Source organism: Canis aureus, chromosome 25 (genome assembly GCF_053574225.1).
Source record: "Canis aureus isolate CA01 chromosome 25, VMU_Caureus_v.1.0, whole genome shotgun sequence".
Classification (NCBI taxonomy): domain Eukaryota; kingdom Metazoa; phylum Chordata; class Mammalia; order Carnivora; family Canidae; genus Canis; species Canis aureus.
The window spans coordinates 7,053,611-7,071,861 of record NC_135635.1 but is presented as its reverse complement, the minus strand read 5'-3'; the positions used below and the strand labels follow the sequence as shown (position 1 = coordinate 7,071,861).

Below are 18,251 nucleotides of genomic sequence, written 5' to 3'. Positions count from 1 at the left end.
CATGCCGGGAAGCCGGGGAAGGCTGGGGTGGCCGTGCTGGGATCTGGGGTCATCAGGTAGGGAGGGTCCGAGGGGTGGAGAGGCTGTGGGCCGGGGGCCGGGCATTACCGCTCTTCAGCCAGGATGCCCACGGACAGGGATGCCAGTGCGGTCACTGCCTCCACTTCTTCTGTGTCGGCCCCTGGCACTCTGGGCACCCAGGAGTCTGGACAGGAAGCCAGGCGCTGCATGCAGCCCCAGTATTTACCTGGGCCAAGAAGCCGAGAGTCAGAAAGGGTTAGAGAAACAAGCCCCTCCACCCTGCCACACCGCGCATCCTAGACTGATGATATGAGGCTGGACCTCTCAAGGCCAAGGGCCCCCCGTCAGTGGGCGTATGGGCGTATCCTCAGTTTGGGGTCAGCGCTCTCCCTTGCCTCTACCCTCAACATAACACTTTCCCTCACTTGGCCCCCCGCAGCCCTGACAGGGTGAGCAGACCAGACCCAGTGGGGCTACGAAGAGGCCCCAGCAGGTGCCCGAGCCACTCTCCTACGCCTGCGGGCGAGAGCCCACCTCTGACCCATTCCCACAGCATGGGGTCCCTAAGAGCACCAGTAGAGCTCACTCTTTCCTAGATGGAGTCTATCTCAGACCACCTCACAGATCCCGAGCCCCAGCCTCCTGGAACACAGGGTGTCACTCATGCACAGCCCCCACGTGATGCTCAGCCCAACACATAGGACAGGACAGTGTGGGACGTGGGAGGGACATGGCACAGAGCTGACTGCCACCACGGCTGCTCTGTGGAGCCACCAGCAAGTCACCTACCCGCCCTGGGCTTCCACCACCCCCGCTAGCCATGGACATGACCATCCTGCCTACTGTTGTAGGCACATAACGTCCACAGGACATGCCCAGCCCAGAGCCTGGTCCCGGGGTGAAGACTCCACGCAAAGTGGAGCATCTTTATTGTTATGCACACTTCCCCTACTGGCCCTGGATGTGGGGAAATCGACTTCATTCGTTTTTGCATCCCTAGCAGTGAACGTGGGTCTTTACATTAAGTGCTCCATGGAGGTTAAAGGTGAAAATTCAAAATGCTTTCCATATGTAGGGTTATTTATTTATTTTTAAGTGGACTCCACACTGGGCACAGAGCCCAATGCAAGGCTTCAACTCATGACCCTGAGGCCAGACCTGGGCCAAAATCAAGAGTTGAATGCTGAACCGATGAAGCCACCCAGGCACCCCCAAATGTAGGGTTATTCTAAGCCCCCAAAGCAGGCAAAGCTCTCAAGATCCCCATGGACAGGACTGAGGGTCAAACTAGGATCCAGCGCTTTTGGCAAAAGGTCTATTGCTCCAGCCTGGCCCTCGCCTAAGGCTGAGGTTGGGGATGGGAGGCCGGTCCTGCCTTGAGGAGGCAGGGGGTCCCCCCTGATGGACTGATGGTCCTCACTGGATCCACCCGGAGGGCTCCAGGAGTACCCAACATGGAGAGGGAGGAAGTCCCGCCATTACTGTGGGGGTGATTCAGAGGAAGCCCGCTGCTGCACAGCAGTGGAGCCCCCTGCCTGGTGGGCACTGGAGGCCATGGGGCCCGGGTTACTGAGGGCAGTAGCCCCTGGAGGTTCTCTCAAGTCTGGGGTCAGTGGGTGCCCTCTCTCTGTACTCACTGTGCACCCGGATCACGGCTTCCAAAGAGCGGATGGCGTTGAGGTTGGGTTTCTGTTTCCAGCCCTCTTCTGAGAGGGGATCCACCTACAATAGAAAACAGCCTATCAGCCCGTAGGGACACACAGGCCCAGCTCTCTCCCACCGCCACGGGCCCTGGCTTTCCAGGCACAAATACTCATGTGCTCCTGGCTCTGCCTAAGGCTGGAAACCCGGGTCCTAGATCTGACCTGGGAAAGGGGCACCCCGTTGGTCCCCCTCGTTCTAGGCCTGCCACCCCTGCCCTACAGATGCACAGATGCAGGGGCTGGGGGGCAGCTTACCTTGTTGCCCAGAAGAGCAGCCACACAGGCCTCAGAAGCGTCACAGATGGCTGTGAGGTCATGGCCACCTTCCAAGGCCAGCACCACCGCACCGCCCGCCAAGCTCATCAGCTGCTGCGTCATGTACCCAAAACCTAGACGGTTCGGTGGGGAGGAACAGGAGAGGCAGGGTGGAGGGCGTCCTCCTTTATAAATAATGATCAGATGCATACACCTCTACCGCTTCAAGGGCTTTCACGTGGACTCCTGGGTAAAACCTATCCTATGCCCCAGTCAAGGCCTGCAGAGCTTAAGGGACTTGCACCAGGCCCACAGCTACTAAGTGGCAGGGCCGGACGAGAAGCCAGGGCTTGGACTCCCGCCAGTCTTCCACTAAGCCTCACCATCTTCTGTTTGGCCCCCGGGCCCTGGGGCCCAGCAGGCTGAGCGAGTCCCTCTGTTCTAAGAACACTGCTCCTCCCCATCCTCCCCCAGGAGAAGCTGCCAACCCAGCCGGGAATGGCACAACTGGGGTGTTTGTGGGGGGGAGAGAAGGGCCCTACGGCTGAGCTTTTTGGCCACCAGACTTAGTCCCCAGATGGTAGCTGAGGCCTCCCATGGTGACTGCCCTGGTCATGCAAAGGGTTCTGGGTAAGGCTCAGCTAGGAGGGCCCAGGGAATGCCAGGGCCAGCTGCCACACGCCAGTCCTTGTGACCCTGGGCCGGCCATTGCCACCTTCCGCTGGACTTGGCAGTGCCTCCCCTCCCGGCCTACCCCTCCTTCCCTCCATCTCCCCCCAGGCTGGGCTCTCCTTACACTTAGCGGAAACATGGTAGCCACCCAGTGGGGCTGGGTGACCCTCGGCAGCATCGAACCCAGCTGACACCAGGACCAGGTCCGGAGAGAACTCTCGGGCGATGGGCATCACGACCATCCTGTGAGGGTGCCAGATGCGGGGGCTCATCACTCTGTGCAGGGCTGCCAGGGGCAGAGGCCCCTCCCCACCAGATTTACTGTGGGTACCCTGCTCTTAGGACCCCAAGACACCCGATCGCCCAGCAGGATAAATGGATCCCTCTAACCTCCTTGACCTGGCTGGCCACCCATATCCCTAGCACAGCCTAAGGACTCGGCCACCCAGAGCTCTTCAATGGCAAAAGGCAGGAAGGAATCAAGGATGGGGCACCAAAGGGAAGGAAAGTGTGTGTGTGTAGGGGGGCACTGGTAGGGGTGCCTGGGGGGCACTGGGCAGCGCCACAGTGGGAGCAGATCACGAAGCCTCAGGGACCGGAAACCACTGGTACTCAGCTGCTACCCACTTTGGACTGAGTTGACCGCACCTCACCCCTCGCCACCTGCGAGCTGACTCTCCTGAGGTCCTGGGCCATCCAGATCCATTCTTTCATCCTCTGCCCCTGCCATCCCCCTCAGCTGCCTCCCACCATCCCTCACCCAACTCTGGGGTTCATTTTGATGTGTTTCAAAGCCCTGGGCTTGGGGTACACAGATGCTAGGAAGCCCAGTCCAGGGCTCCTACAGAATTAGCTCTCACAGAGAGTATTTCCAGAGAAGTATTTGAGACCCACTTCCAGGGTTCTCTTCTCCCAAATGGGGTGCCCCGGAGTGAAACATATAAGAGCTCCTAAACTGAGCCCAAAGCCCCTCTTCTAGAATGCCATTTCTTTTTTTTTTTTTTTCTTTGTTTTATTTATTAATGAGAGACAGAGAGAAAGTGCAGAGACACAGGCAGAGGGAGAAGCAGGCTCCATGCAGGGAGCCTGACGTGGGACTTGATCCCGGGGCTCCAGGATCAGGCCCTCCCGAAGGCAGCGCTAAACCGCTGAGCCACCTGGGCCGCCCTAGAATGCCATTTCTTAAGCAACTCTTCCAATATCAACAGCACCTGCTTTCTTTCTCCACAGTTTCAGCTCCCTATCTGCTGAACAAAGCCCACCTCCTCCAGGCAGCTTTCTTGCCTGAATGTGGCAGCTAGGCTCCCCCCACCCTGACTACCCTCCAGCACTCAGTTCAGCACTGGCTCTTGGTAACATGTGACTTTATAAGGCACCCTTGACTTTTTCATTCTGTGTTTCCTGTCTTCTCATGGGGACTGGAGGCTCTTAGTGGCCAGTATAGCAGGGCTTTTCCTTTCGTCTCAGCCTGGAAGGCCCGCCCCAGGACTGGCTTACGATGTCCAGTAACTGGATGAGGACAGTTTGCCAAGGCAGCAATCACCTCCGGCCTGGTGCCATTGGGCAAAGGGGCACGGAAGGGTAGCCTCGCTGGGAGACCTCCTCTGGGCACCCAGAGCCTTACCTGAAGGCGGCCAGGTACTCAGGATCCCCCATCGGGGGGTCCAGACCTCCTGCCCAGGCCACGTTGACATTGAAGCCCTCACCACTACCCGCTCCCACCTGGAAAAGAGGAAGCAAGGGAGAGAAGATGAGGGCAGAGTCCCAGGAGAGGAATCCCGGGATGCCGGTGTGGCGAGACCAGCCCATCTGGCCTCTTCACTTCCAGATGGAGAAACGAAGGGTCAGAGAGGCTAACCAACCTGCCCAGGGTCCCACAGCTAGTTGTGGCAGAGGCAGGGCCATGAGGGAGAGTCAACGGGGCTGGAAGGGAGCGTGTCGTTACCTCATCCACGGCCCCGCTGCCGGGGAAGAAGTTGCCATCATCATGGCGATGCAGGGAGATGTAGAGCACACTGGGGTCTTGGTAGAAGGTCTGCTGGGTGCCGTTGCCGTGGTGAACGTCCTGTGCGGGGAGAGGGACGAAGGGTCAGGGAAGTCCTGAAAGCACACGGACGGAGACAGGTGCAGGCCGGAAGGGTTCTGAGGGGCCCTCTTCTGAGGGTCGGGTCCCGAGACCAGGAGTAAGGACCGCTGTTAAGGGCTCCCAAGTCTGGGCCTCAGCCTCTCCCAAGTGTGCACATGTGTGTGCACAATCCTGGACATGGGCGGAGATCCCCTGAGACCCTTGAAGGGGGAAGGAGGCCTGCCAAGGGCCGGCCAGCCAGCGGGAGCAAGAAATGTATGGCACAAGACAGAAGAGTCCAGGACGACGCGTGCCAGGGACCTCCGCCACTGTGTCTTGTCCAAGGTCATAGAGTGGTGCCCGTGACCAGAAAGCCAGCTTGCTTACGGAGGGGCGGGTCCATGAGGCCCAGGCCTGCCCCTAGGAAGAGCTGTGGCCCGACACTTGGTAATAAGTCACAGGATGGTGCGTGGGCACAAGTGTGGAGAGTTCCTCCGCTGTCTTCAACCTCTGCAGAGGAACGCCCCATTTACAGATGTTGGTGCAGAGTGCTACGGCTTGGTTAGATCCATGGACTCCAGAGCTAAGTGGGTTCAAATCCCAGTCTCGGGAGTTACGAGATGTGTGGCTATGTGTGAGATACTTAACCTCTCTGAGCTCACATTCCTCATCGGAAACCAGGCTACAGTTAGAATCAAACACATCGCAGGTCAAACGGCCGTGTCTGGACGTGACTGGGGACACGCTGAGGTTACCGGCTACTACTGGGATTGGACGGGACATGTGGCAATTATGATATCCGCAGGAAGAAGCCAGTGGAGGCCGAAGAGCATTCGAAAGGCTCTCCTGCTGTGGGAGTCTGTGATGGTTGAGGGCCTCCCGGCAGCCCCCCCCATGTGGGGCTTATCTTCGCCCTCATTTTACAGAGGGAAGTGGAGGCTCAGGAGGCTAACGTGGAACTAGAAACAGGAAGCCAGACCCTCCGATGCCAGGCTCAGGGCTCTTTCCACTGGGCTCTCGGATTCGAAGGGGCTAGGAACCGGGACCTACCCAGTCCATGATAAGGATCTTGCTGGCCTTGCCCTGTTGTTGAAGCTGCCGGCAGGCGATGGCCACGGAGTTGAAGAAGCAGAAGCCCCTGGGAGGAGGAGAGAGAGGCTCTGAGAGCCCATCCCCGCTACCCCACCTCATGTCTCCACCTCTCCAGCCTCCTAGCCCCAGAGGGCTCAGGGGACGGAGGGGGAATGCCCCCCATCTCACACCCATCCAAGCCTCCCCCCGGCCTTACATGGCCGTGGAATGGTCTGCATGGTGTCCTGGGGGCCGAACCACAGCAAAACCATTCTGGAAACAGAAAGAATGCTTGTCAGCCAAACGGCCCGCACCTGGACCCACATCTCCATGAAGCTGCCCACAATCCCAGGCTCATCCCTTGAGTAGAGGCCATAGGACACTAGCTGTCTGCAGCTCTGAACGTGGCCAGGCTGGATCTGAGGCGCCCCGGGGCTTGGCCCCCCAGGCCGCACATCCTCTGCTTTTAGGCTGGCCGTGAACACAAACCCCCCACCCGGGAGTGTCCTGCCTCTTATCACTTCATACCAACAGCTACTATTTGTTGGGTAAAAGCTACACGGCCAGCACGGGGCCCCGGCACTCTATAAACGCAGGACTTCATCCTGACATCTCTCTGAGCTAAATGTCATCTAGTCCTCACAACACCTCCAGAAGACAGACGTGACTGTCTCCAGTTCACAGCTGAGGAGAAATCTGAAGCTTGGGCAAGTGAAATAACTATGGGAAGCTGCTCACTTGTAAAGGGGTGAAGCCCGACCTTAAAGCTCAGCACTGAGCTCTGGATTGCATGCCCCCCTCCCCATCCCCGAGGAGGAGCCAGGACGCTGAACAGGTGAGCACCCTGGGCTGTGAGCTCTTCAACTTCAACAGTGCGGGGTGCGGGCCTCAGCACAAGCCCCTGTAAGGCGCTCAGCCCAGAGCAAACACGCACAGGCACCAACCCTAGCTATAAAACTTTGGGATTGCCATAAATAAAATCTTAAAAAAATAAATAAATAAAAGGACACCTGGGTGGTTGAGCGTCTGCCCTTGGCTCAGGTCGTGATCCTAGGGTCCCGGGATCGAGTCCCGCAACGGGCCCCCTGCAGGGAGCCTGCTTCTCCCTCTGCCTGTGTCTCTGCCTCTCTCTCTGTGTCTCTCATGAATAAATAAATAAAATCTTTTAAAAACAAAACCAGAAAGACCTCAGGATTGCCAAGGACCAATCTGCCAATGGACAAAGGTCCAGAGATGCTGTGCAGCCTCCCAGTGGTCACACAGCAGGTCTGTGTGTTAAGTGATCCTGAATAATTAGGACCCTGGCTCTCTTACAGACCAGTAGCTTGACTCCCTACCCAACAGCACCAGGACAAGCATAAAGGTTCGAGTCTCAGCTTGGTCCCAGAGCTCTCAATTTCCCTTCCAAAACCCTGTGGGGATATCCAGGCAGGAGGAGCGAGAGGCCTAGGGCTCTGGGTCTGGCCTTCCCCTCTGCCCCGCGTCCTGCTACGTCCTCTGTGGCTTACCCACTTTCCACTCCAACCTCCTACCTTTAGCTCACGGGAAGCTACTTTGAAGGCGAGGTCGGTGACGCTGCCGGCGGCCCAGCGGGCTGCGTTGGAGGAGTGCAGCTCATTCCAAATGGTATCGGTATCCACCTGTGGGGGCCAGAGTCAGGGCCTGCATCATCCGAGGCCCGCCCCACAGGAGCCAGGGCCCACTTGGGCGGTGCCCACCCCACGGCCAGGACCCCAGGGGCAGGGAGCTGGGCAGACAGTGCTGCCTCCCCAGTGCCCCACCACCCAAAGGCAAGGCCTCCTGTGTCCCCCAATCCCAGCATGACTTCTCCTTCCCAGCTTCAGTCCATATCACCAGCCCGTATGTGGCCAGCACTCTGCCGGCAGCATCGCGCCTGCCTCCCCGGTCAGAGGAGGGGGCATGGCGTTACCTGGGCGGGACTTGGGGTTTGGACCGGGAGGGGGTTTTAAGCCCCAGCTGACTCTGCTCAGGCCCTGCGGGACGGTCGGAGCTCGAGGGGCCGTCTGCACCACTGTCTTCCACTCAGGGCCCCTAGCCCAGGCTGGGAGGCCCCCCAAACCCAGTCCCTGGGCCTCAAGGCTAGGGAGGGGCCGGGGGGCATGATGGGGAGATGGGGAGGGCGAGGCGGACCAAGAGAGGCGAGGAAGGCAGAGAGAGTCGCAAGAGGCTGGAGAAAGAGAGAGAGAGAGAGAGACAGAGGGAGAGGAGGGAGGAGAAAACAGAAGCAACAACAGTTGGAAAAATCAGAAAGTGGCAAGAAATGGGAAGTTGTGAACAGGGCACTGACTGGCTCCCAAACAGCCCCCCAGCTACGGCTCCCACTTCCCTCCAAAACTAGGCCTCCGTCCCCTGCCCCCACATCCTGGCAGGGGCACCACCAGAGGAGGCAGGGAGCCCCCTAAGCAGACTGAACGGGGACGAGGGGACGCCGGGCTGGGGGAGAGAACGGCCTGGGTCACCGAGGACACTGGAGGCACCCCCACATCCCCGGAGGCCAGGCCGGCGTGTGAGGAAGGGTGGATCCCGACCACCACCAGGGTCTTACAAAGGGAGACGATCCCCTGCTCCTTGAGCCTCACTCAGCATTTACCAAACACCTTCTAGGTGCAAGCCAAAGGGCCCCCCACTCAGGAGACACTGATGGGTGGAGGACACACCTGTCCATAGGGAGCTTCTAGTCGGCAGAGGAGCATTAGGGGAGAGCCCCTGGCCCAGTGGGTCTGGCAGGACCACAAGAACAAGCAGGTAGGGGCCGGGCCTGGGAGAACAGAAGGGGGAAGCTCCGAGAACCCATGGCAATGGCCGCTCAAGACCCCCCGGGCACACTTACCCCTACCCCACCACACGGCAGCATCACAAACATCCGCTGTGCCAGGAGCCCTGTGGGGAGAGGCCCAGTGTGTGTGAGCTGAAGCCCCTCGGCCCCGGCCTGCCTGGGAGCAGAGAGCCCTGAAGAGGGCTGGAGGTGGGTGCACAGGGTGGGGGACAGCAGGGGGACCAGGGAGGGGTGGGGACACCCAGGATGCTGGAGGGACAGGCTGCGTGGAGCCGGGACAAGAGAACACAGGGCACGGGTGGACTGGGTGGGTCAGGGGACAAGTGCAGGTCCCAGGCGCCCCTGGGCTCCTACCTGCCAGCTTCCCGTTGTCCAGTTTGAGGCGACTGAGCGGGTTGGTGCCGTAGAGGAGCACGTGCCGCTCCGAGTGCACCGACTGCAGCTCCTCCAGGGAGGCCTTCCGGCCCCGGAGACACTGAGGGAGGGTGCGCAGAGCTCCTGAGCCCCTGCTCGCCGCCTCCCCGCCGTGACCACCACCCGCCGGGCCCGCCGCTCACACTGGCTCCGGGGCCTCCCACCCCCTTCCTTCCATTACACGCCTGCCTCGTCCAGTTGCGCAGCCCCCACCCTGCATCCTCACCTCGCACTGGCTCCGGAGGCCCCGCTCCTGCAGCCGGGACCAGATGCTCTGGATGCGGCCCGCGTGCTCCGGGTGCCTGCTGTTGTCCCCGCAGGAACACTGGTGCTTCAGCATCACCGAGTCGTAGACCAACCCTGCCGAGAGCCCAGCTCAGGGCCCAGGCCCGGGGAAGCCCCGGCACCTCCCCTCCATTGCATGGCTGCACACACTCACACCCACGTACAGGCTGACCTGAACCCCCCCCACACACACACACACAGTGCTGCATACCCCATCCTGCCCCTCGGCCCTTCATACCACACACCCCAGCCTCTTACCCGGGCAGCCTCAGCATCTCCCCGCCCCACATGCCCCAGCCAACACTGCTGCCATACAGCCCCTGCCTTCCTGCCACACTGGCCCTCCTCGCATGACTCGGGATGGCTACCAAGACCTCAAGAGCTCACAGCCTAACGGGGTCTCACCCTGGATGTCATGACCCAGACAGGCTGCCAACAGGCAATGAGAAGAGAGAGAATTCCTCAGAAACCCCCAAACCAAGAGCTGGGAAGCCCACAGTGACCTGGGGCCATGTGACAAGACAGATGCAGTTTTGGGGAAGTGACTGTTTCAGCCCGACCAGCGGGACGCCTAGAGGGCCCTGCGCAGGCGGGTGGGTCTCTGTCAGCACGCCTCGGGACATCGGGATCTTCAAAATGCTCACATCACTTGACCCAGGGATGCCACTCCTTAAGAGCAGCCCTCGGAAACAATGCCAGGGAACGAGTGAAGATTTAGGAACAAGTGAATTCACACCAGGAAGAAAAAAAATCAGTAACCACCTAGCTGTTCAACCCCGTAACAAATCTTCAAAAGAATAAATAAATAAAATACTGTGATGAAACGCTACGAAAATCTTGCTTTTAAAGGTTAATTGTGGCTCAGCAGTTGAGTGTCTGCCTTTGGCTCCGGTTGTGATCCCGGAGTCCCAGGATCGAGTCCCACATCGGGCTCCCTGCATGGAGCCTGCTTCTCCCTCTGCCTATGTCTCTGCCTCTCTTTCTGTGTCTCTCATGAATAAATTAAATCTTTAAAAAAATAAAAAAATAAATAAAGGTTAATTGTATCATGATGCACCTGTAACATCTCACAGAACAAAGTGGGGCACAACACACAAGTGTGCGCACAGTATCTGTGTACAGCGGGGACGAAGGTGGCGCTGAACTACAGCAGCTTCAGGAGAGGCTGCCCGGGGTGGTGGGATGCTGGCTGGTGATTTTTATTTTATTCTTAGGTACTTCTGTATTTTTCAATGTTTCAAAAATGCTCTGGAGCTCTTTTTTTTGCAAACAGAACAGCCGTAATAAGTATTTTTAAAGGTCTGAACTAGTGGTCAGGGGACGCGGGTTCTTAACCTGGCTCCACCGGCAGCTTGCTCTTTGACCGTGAGCCTGTCACCTTGGTTTCCCGAACCCAGGTCTCCTCGTCTGCAAAACGAGGACGACCACCCACTCGGCCTGCGCCGTGGATGCCACGCGGATCTAACAGGGCCAAGAGAGCGCTCTGTAGCCTCCGAGAACGTCCTGAGGGGCGTCATGACACGACACGGACTTGTGCCCGGGCCCCTGTGTGCTCCCAGCCTTGTCCTGCCTCACTCTGATCTAGGCCTTACCTGTGGTGAACGGCAGGGTCCTGGCAGGTGTTTCTGAGCTGGGCAGGACACGGGCCTGACTGGCGGGCTCTGGAGTCGGCAGGGAGGCAGGCGCAGCCGGGGACGACTGAGCCCTGGACAAGGGCCGGTGACTGCCCTGGGCCAGGGGAAGCAGCACAGAGTCCCCAGTTCCCCCCCGGGGGAGCCGTCCAGCCAGTCGCTGCTGCTCCCACAGGAACACCTGATGAACGCAAGGGGCCTCAGTCTCCAGAACTCCGGATTCTGCTCCATGTGCTTCTGCCCAAGACCTTGGAAACCTCCAGGCAGGCCCCTTCCGGGAGAGATTCCAGGATGCTTCTAGCCCTGCCTCCTGGCTGGGCTTTGGCTTTTGATCTCGGAACCCTCGGCACCACCCCAGAATGACCACCCTGTGCCACTAGAGTTCTTTGGACCCTTGGGACTCCAAAGCCAGAACCCAGGTAAAGGGCCTCGGGCCAACTGCCCAGGGACACAGGGACCTGCGTGAGTCACTGCACACGTGTGGACTGTTGCCACGTGCCATGGGCTGAGTTGTGTCCCCGCCACTTCCTATTCAACAAAGTCCTGAGCCCTGCCCCAGTACCTCAGAATGTGACCTTATTTGGAGACAGGTGGTTACAGAGGTAATCAAGTTAAAATGAGGTCATTAGGGTGCGCCTCCATCCGATACGACTTTTGTCCTTATAAAAAGGGAAAAGTTGGACACAGGCAGGCATAGGGGGAAGATGATGTGAGGACACAGGGAGAAAATAGCCATCTACAGCCGAAGAGAGAGGCCCGGAAGAGCTCTCGGAAAGAACTAACCCCGGTGTCCACCTTCTAGCCTCCAGAAGCTGGAGAAAATTTCCTGCATTTTCGGCACCTGGTCTGTAGTACTTGTTATAGCAGCCCTCGCAAACTCATACCCCACGGCCTGACTCACACTGTGAGAGCACCTTGGCTGAAGCATTGGTGCCTGGCTCTGCCCCATTTCCTGTCCCGGCCCCCTTCTTGGACACGGTACAACCAGTCACAGGGGAGAGGTACTAGGGCAGGGATGTGCACCGCTCTGTGAAAGGCCAGCCTCACCACTGGACAAGGGACGTGGCTCCCCGCGCTGAGACTGGCAGGCTGCCAGAGGGTGTAAGCGTATGTATGCACCCGTGTGCATGGGTACGTGTGTGTCTGCACCTTGGTGTGGCTCTGGAAGGACAACCATGGGTCCCAGAGTTGTCTCCTGCACCGATAACCTAGCTCCGCCCCTTCCATCTATGCCAGGTCCCAGAGTCTCCCGACTACACCCTCCCAGGGACGCGGGCACCGCCCTACCTGCTGGTGCTGCTGGAGAGCAGCCGGGCCTCTGGTGTCGTGCTGCCCATGGCTTGACTCCCTGTGTTCCAGGCCGTCATCCCCCACTGACACCACTCCCCCACCATCTGTCTCCAGGTCCTCAGCGGAGGGTATCTGCCGCAGTCGGGGCTTCTCACTTGGCTTGGCTGGCCTCTGGGGAGGGGAGATACCCACTGAGAAGCCAGGCTGGAAGGCAGGGTGTGGCGGGCCCTGGTGGCCTGGGCTGGGTGGCCACTCATCTTGCTGGGACTTGAGCGGCCACGCAGCTCTTGGCCCTCAGGAGCCATATACTCTCTCTGGCCCTCCAAGTCCCAGCCCTTCCTAAGCCTCCCCTTCTTTCATTCCCTAGGGCCCCACTGAAGCAACCCCTCATCACCTCCCCTAGCCAGTTCCCCTCACCTTGATCAGCTGGACGTGCGGTTTGAGCCGGTCCAGGCGGGGCTGCAGGGGGCCCAGCGGTGGGGGGGCGGTGGCGCTTGGGGGCAGGGGCTCTGAGCGGGTCCGGCTTAGTGGCCGGTGGAGGCCCGACCCAGAGAGCCGCTCGGTGGTCAGTAGGGACTGGGCAAAGTGGAAGGGCAGGGGCCCAAGCCCGGGCACTGGAAAGAACGGGGTGGGGGTGGGGCATAAGGAGGGAACCAAAGGGAGGAATGGAAGGCAGCAGAGGCAGGGGGGAGTGGCGGTCGGGGTGGGGAGAAGAGGGGCAGGGGCTCAGCAGGGAGACGCGCAGGATGGGGCGCTGCACAAGGGGCCGGAGGCCCCTTCCCCAGCTGGGCCCTGAGCAGGATGCAGGGACCAGCCCCTCCCCTGGAGAAGCCCTGGAACTCACCCGTCAGCAGAGGGGTGTGAGAAACGGAGGGATCCAAGAGGAGAATGGGCTGCAGTCGAGAGGGCAAGGCGCCCCCAGCCTCGGGCTCCAAGCCATGGGGCAGGAAGAGGGGAGCATGGGGGCCCCCCAGGACCGGCCCCCGAGGGCCCAGAGTCGGATGGGTCCTGCGGTCAGCATCAGCCTGCGGAGAGGCAGGAAGGAGTCACAGTGGGCATGGGGGGGGGGACGATCCCCCCCGCAGAGAGCAGTGGAGATGCTGGGGGGAGGGGGGAGGAGGAGGGAGCGACAGAAGCTGGGGGCTCGCAGTGGGGGAGGGCGCCTCAGCCACTCACCCTGGCAGGGGCGGGCAGCCCCAGCGTGATTGCGGGCAGCAAGGACACTGTCGGCAAGGCGAACGGGGCCAGAGAGGTCTCCTGCAGCCGCAGCCGCTGGCCCAAGAGCGCCTGCCATGGGGAGCAGGGCAGGGGTCACTGGTCCCAGACCTCTACCCCTAGGCCTGCCTTCCCCAGAAGCCCCAGGAGGCTCAGGTCCAGGCTGCCCACACCCTGCGGCCCCAGCTCGGTGAGGGCTGCTCGCTGTGAGGAAGGCTGAGCCTCAGAACTGCCCCCGCAGAGCCCAGCCTGGCGTGGCCTTACCTCGGAGCCCAGGACGGGGTTGGGGCCATGCTCGCTGTCATTAGGGGAACTGCAGCCTGACGCTGGCGTGCTGCTGCTGCTCGGGGAGGAGTCTGGGGGCGGGGATGCGCAGTCAGGGCCCAGGGCCCGGAGAACAGGGCCAGTCCCCCTTCCCAGGACAGCAGGAAGCAGGCAGGCCGCCGCTAGCCTCCAGCGCCTTTGGGCACATTGTTAAGGTGCCCCTTCTTCTGGGCAGACGTCAGGGTAGCCAGCGGAGCAGGGGCTGGCTTGCAGCCCCAACTCGGCGCCCCCGCAAGCGTGTAGGACACATCCTCTGGAACCACGCACTGCAGCCCTGTGCGGGCGGGACCTGACCCAGAGGGACACCAGGGCCACCTCCGCCCACCCTGCGGCCCCTTACCACCCAGGGTCTCTGCGGGCCGCCGCCGGAGACTGGGCGGGGCGCTCTCCTTTCTGAGCAGCGGATTCTTCCTCCGTTCCAGGGACTTCTTGGGCTTGTAGCGCAGCTTCAGGTTGGGCTCAGAGACTGCGGGAGCACCAGCGTTACTTGGCCCCACACCACCCTCCTCCCTCCTGCTCACCTCCGAGTTAAGGCAAGAGAAGGCAGGGTCAGGGAGACAAGCACTGTGGGCCGACCTTCTGCTGCCCTCTCCGACCGTCCACACTCCCCACCCATGTCCTGCCCCTCTAACCCCCACCCCCGGAACGCCTCCACCTGCCTGTCCCACTCACCTGTCTTTCGGAGAGGGAAGTGCTCCGGGGGGTCATTGGGGAGGCTGGGCACAGGAGGCAGAAAGCTGCTGAGCATAGAGCGAGCAGCTCCTTCCGTCTCCAAGGGCTCGAGAGTTCTGTGGAGTTAAAGCCAAGCCGGCTTCAGAGGGGCAGGGATGCCCAGAGGCCTGGCAGCCAAGGGCTCTGCAAGGGCCCTTTCTGAGCATGGGCCCCCAGGACCTGCTAGGGGAGGCAGCAGCTGACAGGGCCAGGGGTTGTGCGTGCGGCCGCAAGAATAGGGGCCATCTCCAGGTGGCAGCACCGGGCCACCCCCCATCCCGGCAGCCTGCAGTGCAGGCCTCTGATCCAGGCATGGGAGCCACGGTCCCAGGGTTGGGGTGAGGGCCAGTCACCCTGGGGCCTCTGTCTCCTGTGGGAGGAAACTACTCTAGGGATCAGGATACTTTTGTGCTCAGGGGAAGTCATAAAGAGAGAAGGGATAGGACACCTGGGTGGCCCAGGGGTCCAGTCTGCCTTTGGCTCAGGCTGTGATCCCAGGGTCCCGGGATCGAGTCCCGCATCAGGCTCCCTGCAGGGAGCCTGCTTCTCCCTCTGCCTGTGTCTCTGCCTCTCTTTCTCTGTGTGTTTCTCATGAATAAATAAAATCTTTTAAAAGGAAGAGAGAGGGCAGCCCAGGTGGCTCCGCGGTTTAGCGCCGCCTTCAGCCCCAGGGCCCGATCCTGGAGACCTGGGATCGAGTCCCACGTCAGGCTCCCTGCATGGAGCCTGCTTCTCCCTCTGCCTGTGTCTCTGCCTCTCTCTCTCTCTGTCTCTCATGAATAAATAAATAAAATCTTTTAAAAAAATAAAAAATAAAAGAAAGAGAGACAAGGGACTCATATAGGAAGCAGCAAGCAAGCGTAGTATGGCTGTGGCAGGGTGGGCAGCTAGGATGGGCTTCAGGTGGGGTGCGGAGAGAGTCACAGGAGAAAAGGAGGCAGGTGTCAGGTGGGAGGAGAGGGCCTGGGGCAGCATTACAGTTTGAGGTGAGGGGTAAGGGTCTGGTGACGGGCAGCTGGGAGGCAGAGGGAGCAAGTATGAGGGCTCACTGGTTGACACTTCGGGAGGAGGGGGCATGGCAGGGACACAAGACAGCAGAGTGTTACCTGTAGGGAATGCTGGGGCTACTGGGATGGACTGTTCTCTCTAGGGCTGCCTGCTGTTTCTTAAGAATCACCTCTGCCAGCTTCTGCTTGACCACGCTGCTGGCTACGGCACCTATGGGGGGAGGCGGGCGGGAGGGCGGAGGAGAAAATCCTGAGTGGGCTGGGGGTGGGTGGACGGTGGCCTCCCTGGCACACTGTCTGCCCATTGCCCATCCACCCCTGAAGTTCCAGGCAAGAGCCAAGCCTGAGGCCCCACCCCCTTCCTCGAAGCCTCCAGACTCCCCCCCCCCATTCACAAGCAGAGCCCAGCGAGCACAGGGAGGCCCAGGCCTGCGTGGCTCCCACCCCCGCCCCCGCGCGCCCACGCGGCCAGGCCGGGGACACCAGGCCCGGGAGGCCTCCATCCTTACTTCGCTTGCTCTTGTCTTTATTGAGAAGCTGCCGCAGCTCTTGCTCCTGCCGCCCCACCTGCAGCTGGGGCCCCGGCGTGTCCATGGGGAGCTGTGGGCAGGGCCGGCCGCCCGGGGAAGGGGCAAGGAGTTGGAGACTGAGCTGAGGGTCTCGGGAGGCTGGAGGGAGGGCGGGGGGCTGGGGGCTGAGCTCGAGGCCGCCTCGTGTGCGGGGAGCTCTGACTTTACCCTCATGGGCTCCGCTGAGCGCTGCTGCAGGCCTGCGAAGAACAGGTGGTGGTGCAGGCGCTGGGGATGCTGCAGGGCCAACAGCGCGGGCTCGGGCGGGGGCTCCACCGGGGGCCGCTGGCCCACCCGCAGGTCCATGGGCTGGGGCTGAGGGCCTGGCGTGTCTGCACGGGGCCTGGGGAGGCCTGCGGGCGCACAGAGAGGGCACGGTGAGGCCCGCTGGGCCGCCTGTACGCACGAGGTAGGGGAGTCTGGTTCCCTTTTACAGGTGGAAGGAGGTGATGTAACCACGTGGTCATGTACCATGTTCGGAGGTAGTGCCCCAACGGCGCCTTCTGACTCCGAGCACTGCTTTTCCACTAAACGTGTTGCCTCTCCAGGGCGGGAGCTGGGAGGATACGGTGATGGGCTGCAAGCCCTATGGGGGAACATTCTAGGCCCCGTCATCTCCTTCCCTTCTCTGCTGGAGTGAATTTGGCCAGGCCGTCCCCTAATGAACCACGCTCAAAGACAGCCATCCCCCCGGCAAGCAGTCCCCTTTGTTCAGCCTCCAACCCCAGAGGGCCTCAGGGGCTCTCCCAGTGGCCACCCTCCCATACTCAATCCTAGGCCACAGGATGAAGAGACAGTTCCTTGGGACACCCGGGTGGCTGAGCAGTTGGGGGTCTGCCTTGGGCTCAGGGTGTGATCCCGGGATCCTGGATCCAGCCCCGCATCAGGCTCCCCACACGGAGCCTGCTCCTCCCTCTGCTTCTGTCTCTGCCTGTGTCTGTGTCTCTCATGAATAAATAAATAAAAACTTTTAAAAAAGAGAGAGAGTTCCTTAAACCTACAGCCAGCCCTGGCCCACCACCCTGAGCCTGCACAGCCCTGCACAGCTCACTGTCCCTGTGCCCTGGGGGCCTGCTCCGGGTTCCCTCAAGCTCAGCCGCCTCTTCTCGAGTGTCCTGCACCCACACCCAGGAGTACCTTCCCAAGGCCGTGGGGGCAGGAGCTATTTATAACTAGCCACCAGACCGGGTTCTATGCCCACACAGCCAGCTGGGCAGGCTGGATGGAGCAGCTGGAGATGCTCGGAGGTAGAGTGTCTGCAGGGCCATTATCGTGGAGAAGGGGAAGCAGTGGGGGTGAGAGCAGGTGCCCTAGGACAGAGCACCCAACTGGGGAAACCTTTCCGGAGAGGCCTCCTTCAGCTCATCCAACAACGCTAGGCACCCCCCGTCAGGGCAGCCACAGGCTGCCTCTGCACCCAAGGCTCAGGGCGGCCAGAAGGCACCGTGATGGAGCACCAGCCGGGGAGCCAGAGAACAGTCTCCGGGCCCAATTCAACCGTTACTCCCCGTTACCTTAAATGCAAGCACAGGTGCAGGCACGTCTGCAAAGCCCTTTCACCCTGAAACCCCCATAGGCCCTGGGAGGTGGTTATCGCTACTCCATTACCCCAAATGTGGAAACTGAGGCTCAGCGGAAGGGACCTCTCCAAAGCCGCCAGGCGAGAGGCACAGTGAGCATGGGTTCTGGTCCTGCCAAGGCCAGTGCTCTGCCTCCATTTTCCCATGGACGTTCAGGAAGTCACCACCCCTCATGGGGGGTTCTCACTGGACAAAGGAAGAGGGGTCTGCAGTGGGCTGCTGCTAAGGGGCATCCGTTCTAACATTCTCTGATCGTGAGATAGAGACAAGAGAGGAGCCGCGCAGGGAGGTGCCCACACGACTCTCCAGATATCAAGAGGCCAGAGGGGACGGCTGTGCCCCCAGATGAGCCCTGCAGCAGGCGACACACGGCTTCCACGTCCCCATCCCTCGTTCATGCATCCACCCGGGGAACCCGGATTCTCATTCCACTTGAATCCAGACCTCTGATAACACACTCCCTTAACACACTCCTGCCAGGAAGGATCTTAGATCTCCCACCTAAGGGTCTTAGGTGTCCTGGCTTCCTGGGGTAACTCTCCTGACGATGTAAGAGGGACTTCAGAGACCCCAAAGCAGGCCACAGCACACGGTGCTAGCTGCTTTAGCCTGACACAGAGTGAGAGGCCCCATCCCTCCCT

The 18,251-nt window shown here is 60.6% G+C and overlaps 1 protein-coding gene across 10 annotated transcripts in view; it reads right to left on the bottom strand.

The window, feature by feature from the left end:
* Positions 1–18,251, bottom strand: part of HDAC7 (histone deacetylase 7) — a 38,738-nt gene that overhangs the window by 1,278 nt on the left and 19,209 nt on the right. For 9 of the 10 annotated variants that reach the window (XM_077870320.1, XM_077870322.1, XM_077870313.1 and 6 more), the window contains exons 3-25: positions 16,199–16,383; positions 15,971–16,061; positions 15,561–15,672; positions 14,416–14,531; positions 14,084–14,209; positions 13,684–13,775; positions 13,381–13,491; positions 13,049–13,229; positions 12,622–12,818; positions 12,202–12,375; positions 10,876–11,095; positions 9,225–9,358; positions 8,939–9,059; positions 8,639–8,688; positions 7,320–7,427; positions 6,005–6,060; positions 5,767–5,854; positions 4,597–4,716; positions 4,276–4,373; positions 2,776–2,894; positions 1,980–2,113; positions 1,659–1,743; positions 109–247 (exon numbers count right to left, since the gene is read on the bottom strand). In XM_077870320.1, coding sequence (XP_077726446.1) covers positions 109–247; positions 1,659–1,743; positions 1,980–2,113; positions 2,776–2,894; positions 4,276–4,373; positions 4,597–4,716; positions 5,767–5,854; positions 6,005–6,060; positions 7,320–7,427; positions 8,639–8,688; positions 8,939–9,059; positions 9,225–9,358; positions 10,876–11,095; positions 12,202–12,375; positions 12,622–12,818; positions 13,049–13,229; positions 13,381–13,491; positions 13,684–13,775; positions 14,084–14,209; positions 14,416–14,531; positions 15,561–15,672; positions 15,971–16,061; positions 16,199–16,336 — 2,810 coding nt within the window. In that variant the 5' untranslated portion in view covers positions 16,337–16,383. The remainder of the gene's footprint in view (positions 1–108; positions 248–1,658; positions 1,744–1,979; positions 2,114–2,775; positions 2,895–4,275; positions 4,374–4,596; positions 4,717–5,766; positions 5,855–6,004; positions 6,061–7,319; positions 7,428–8,638; positions 8,689–8,938; positions 9,060–9,224; positions 9,359–10,875; positions 11,096–12,201; positions 12,376–12,621; positions 12,819–13,048; positions 13,230–13,380; positions 13,492–13,683; positions 13,776–14,083; positions 14,210–14,415; positions 14,532–15,560; positions 15,673–15,970; positions 16,062–16,198; positions 16,384–18,251) is intronic. The other variant, XM_077870315.1, reaches the window with a different exon arrangement.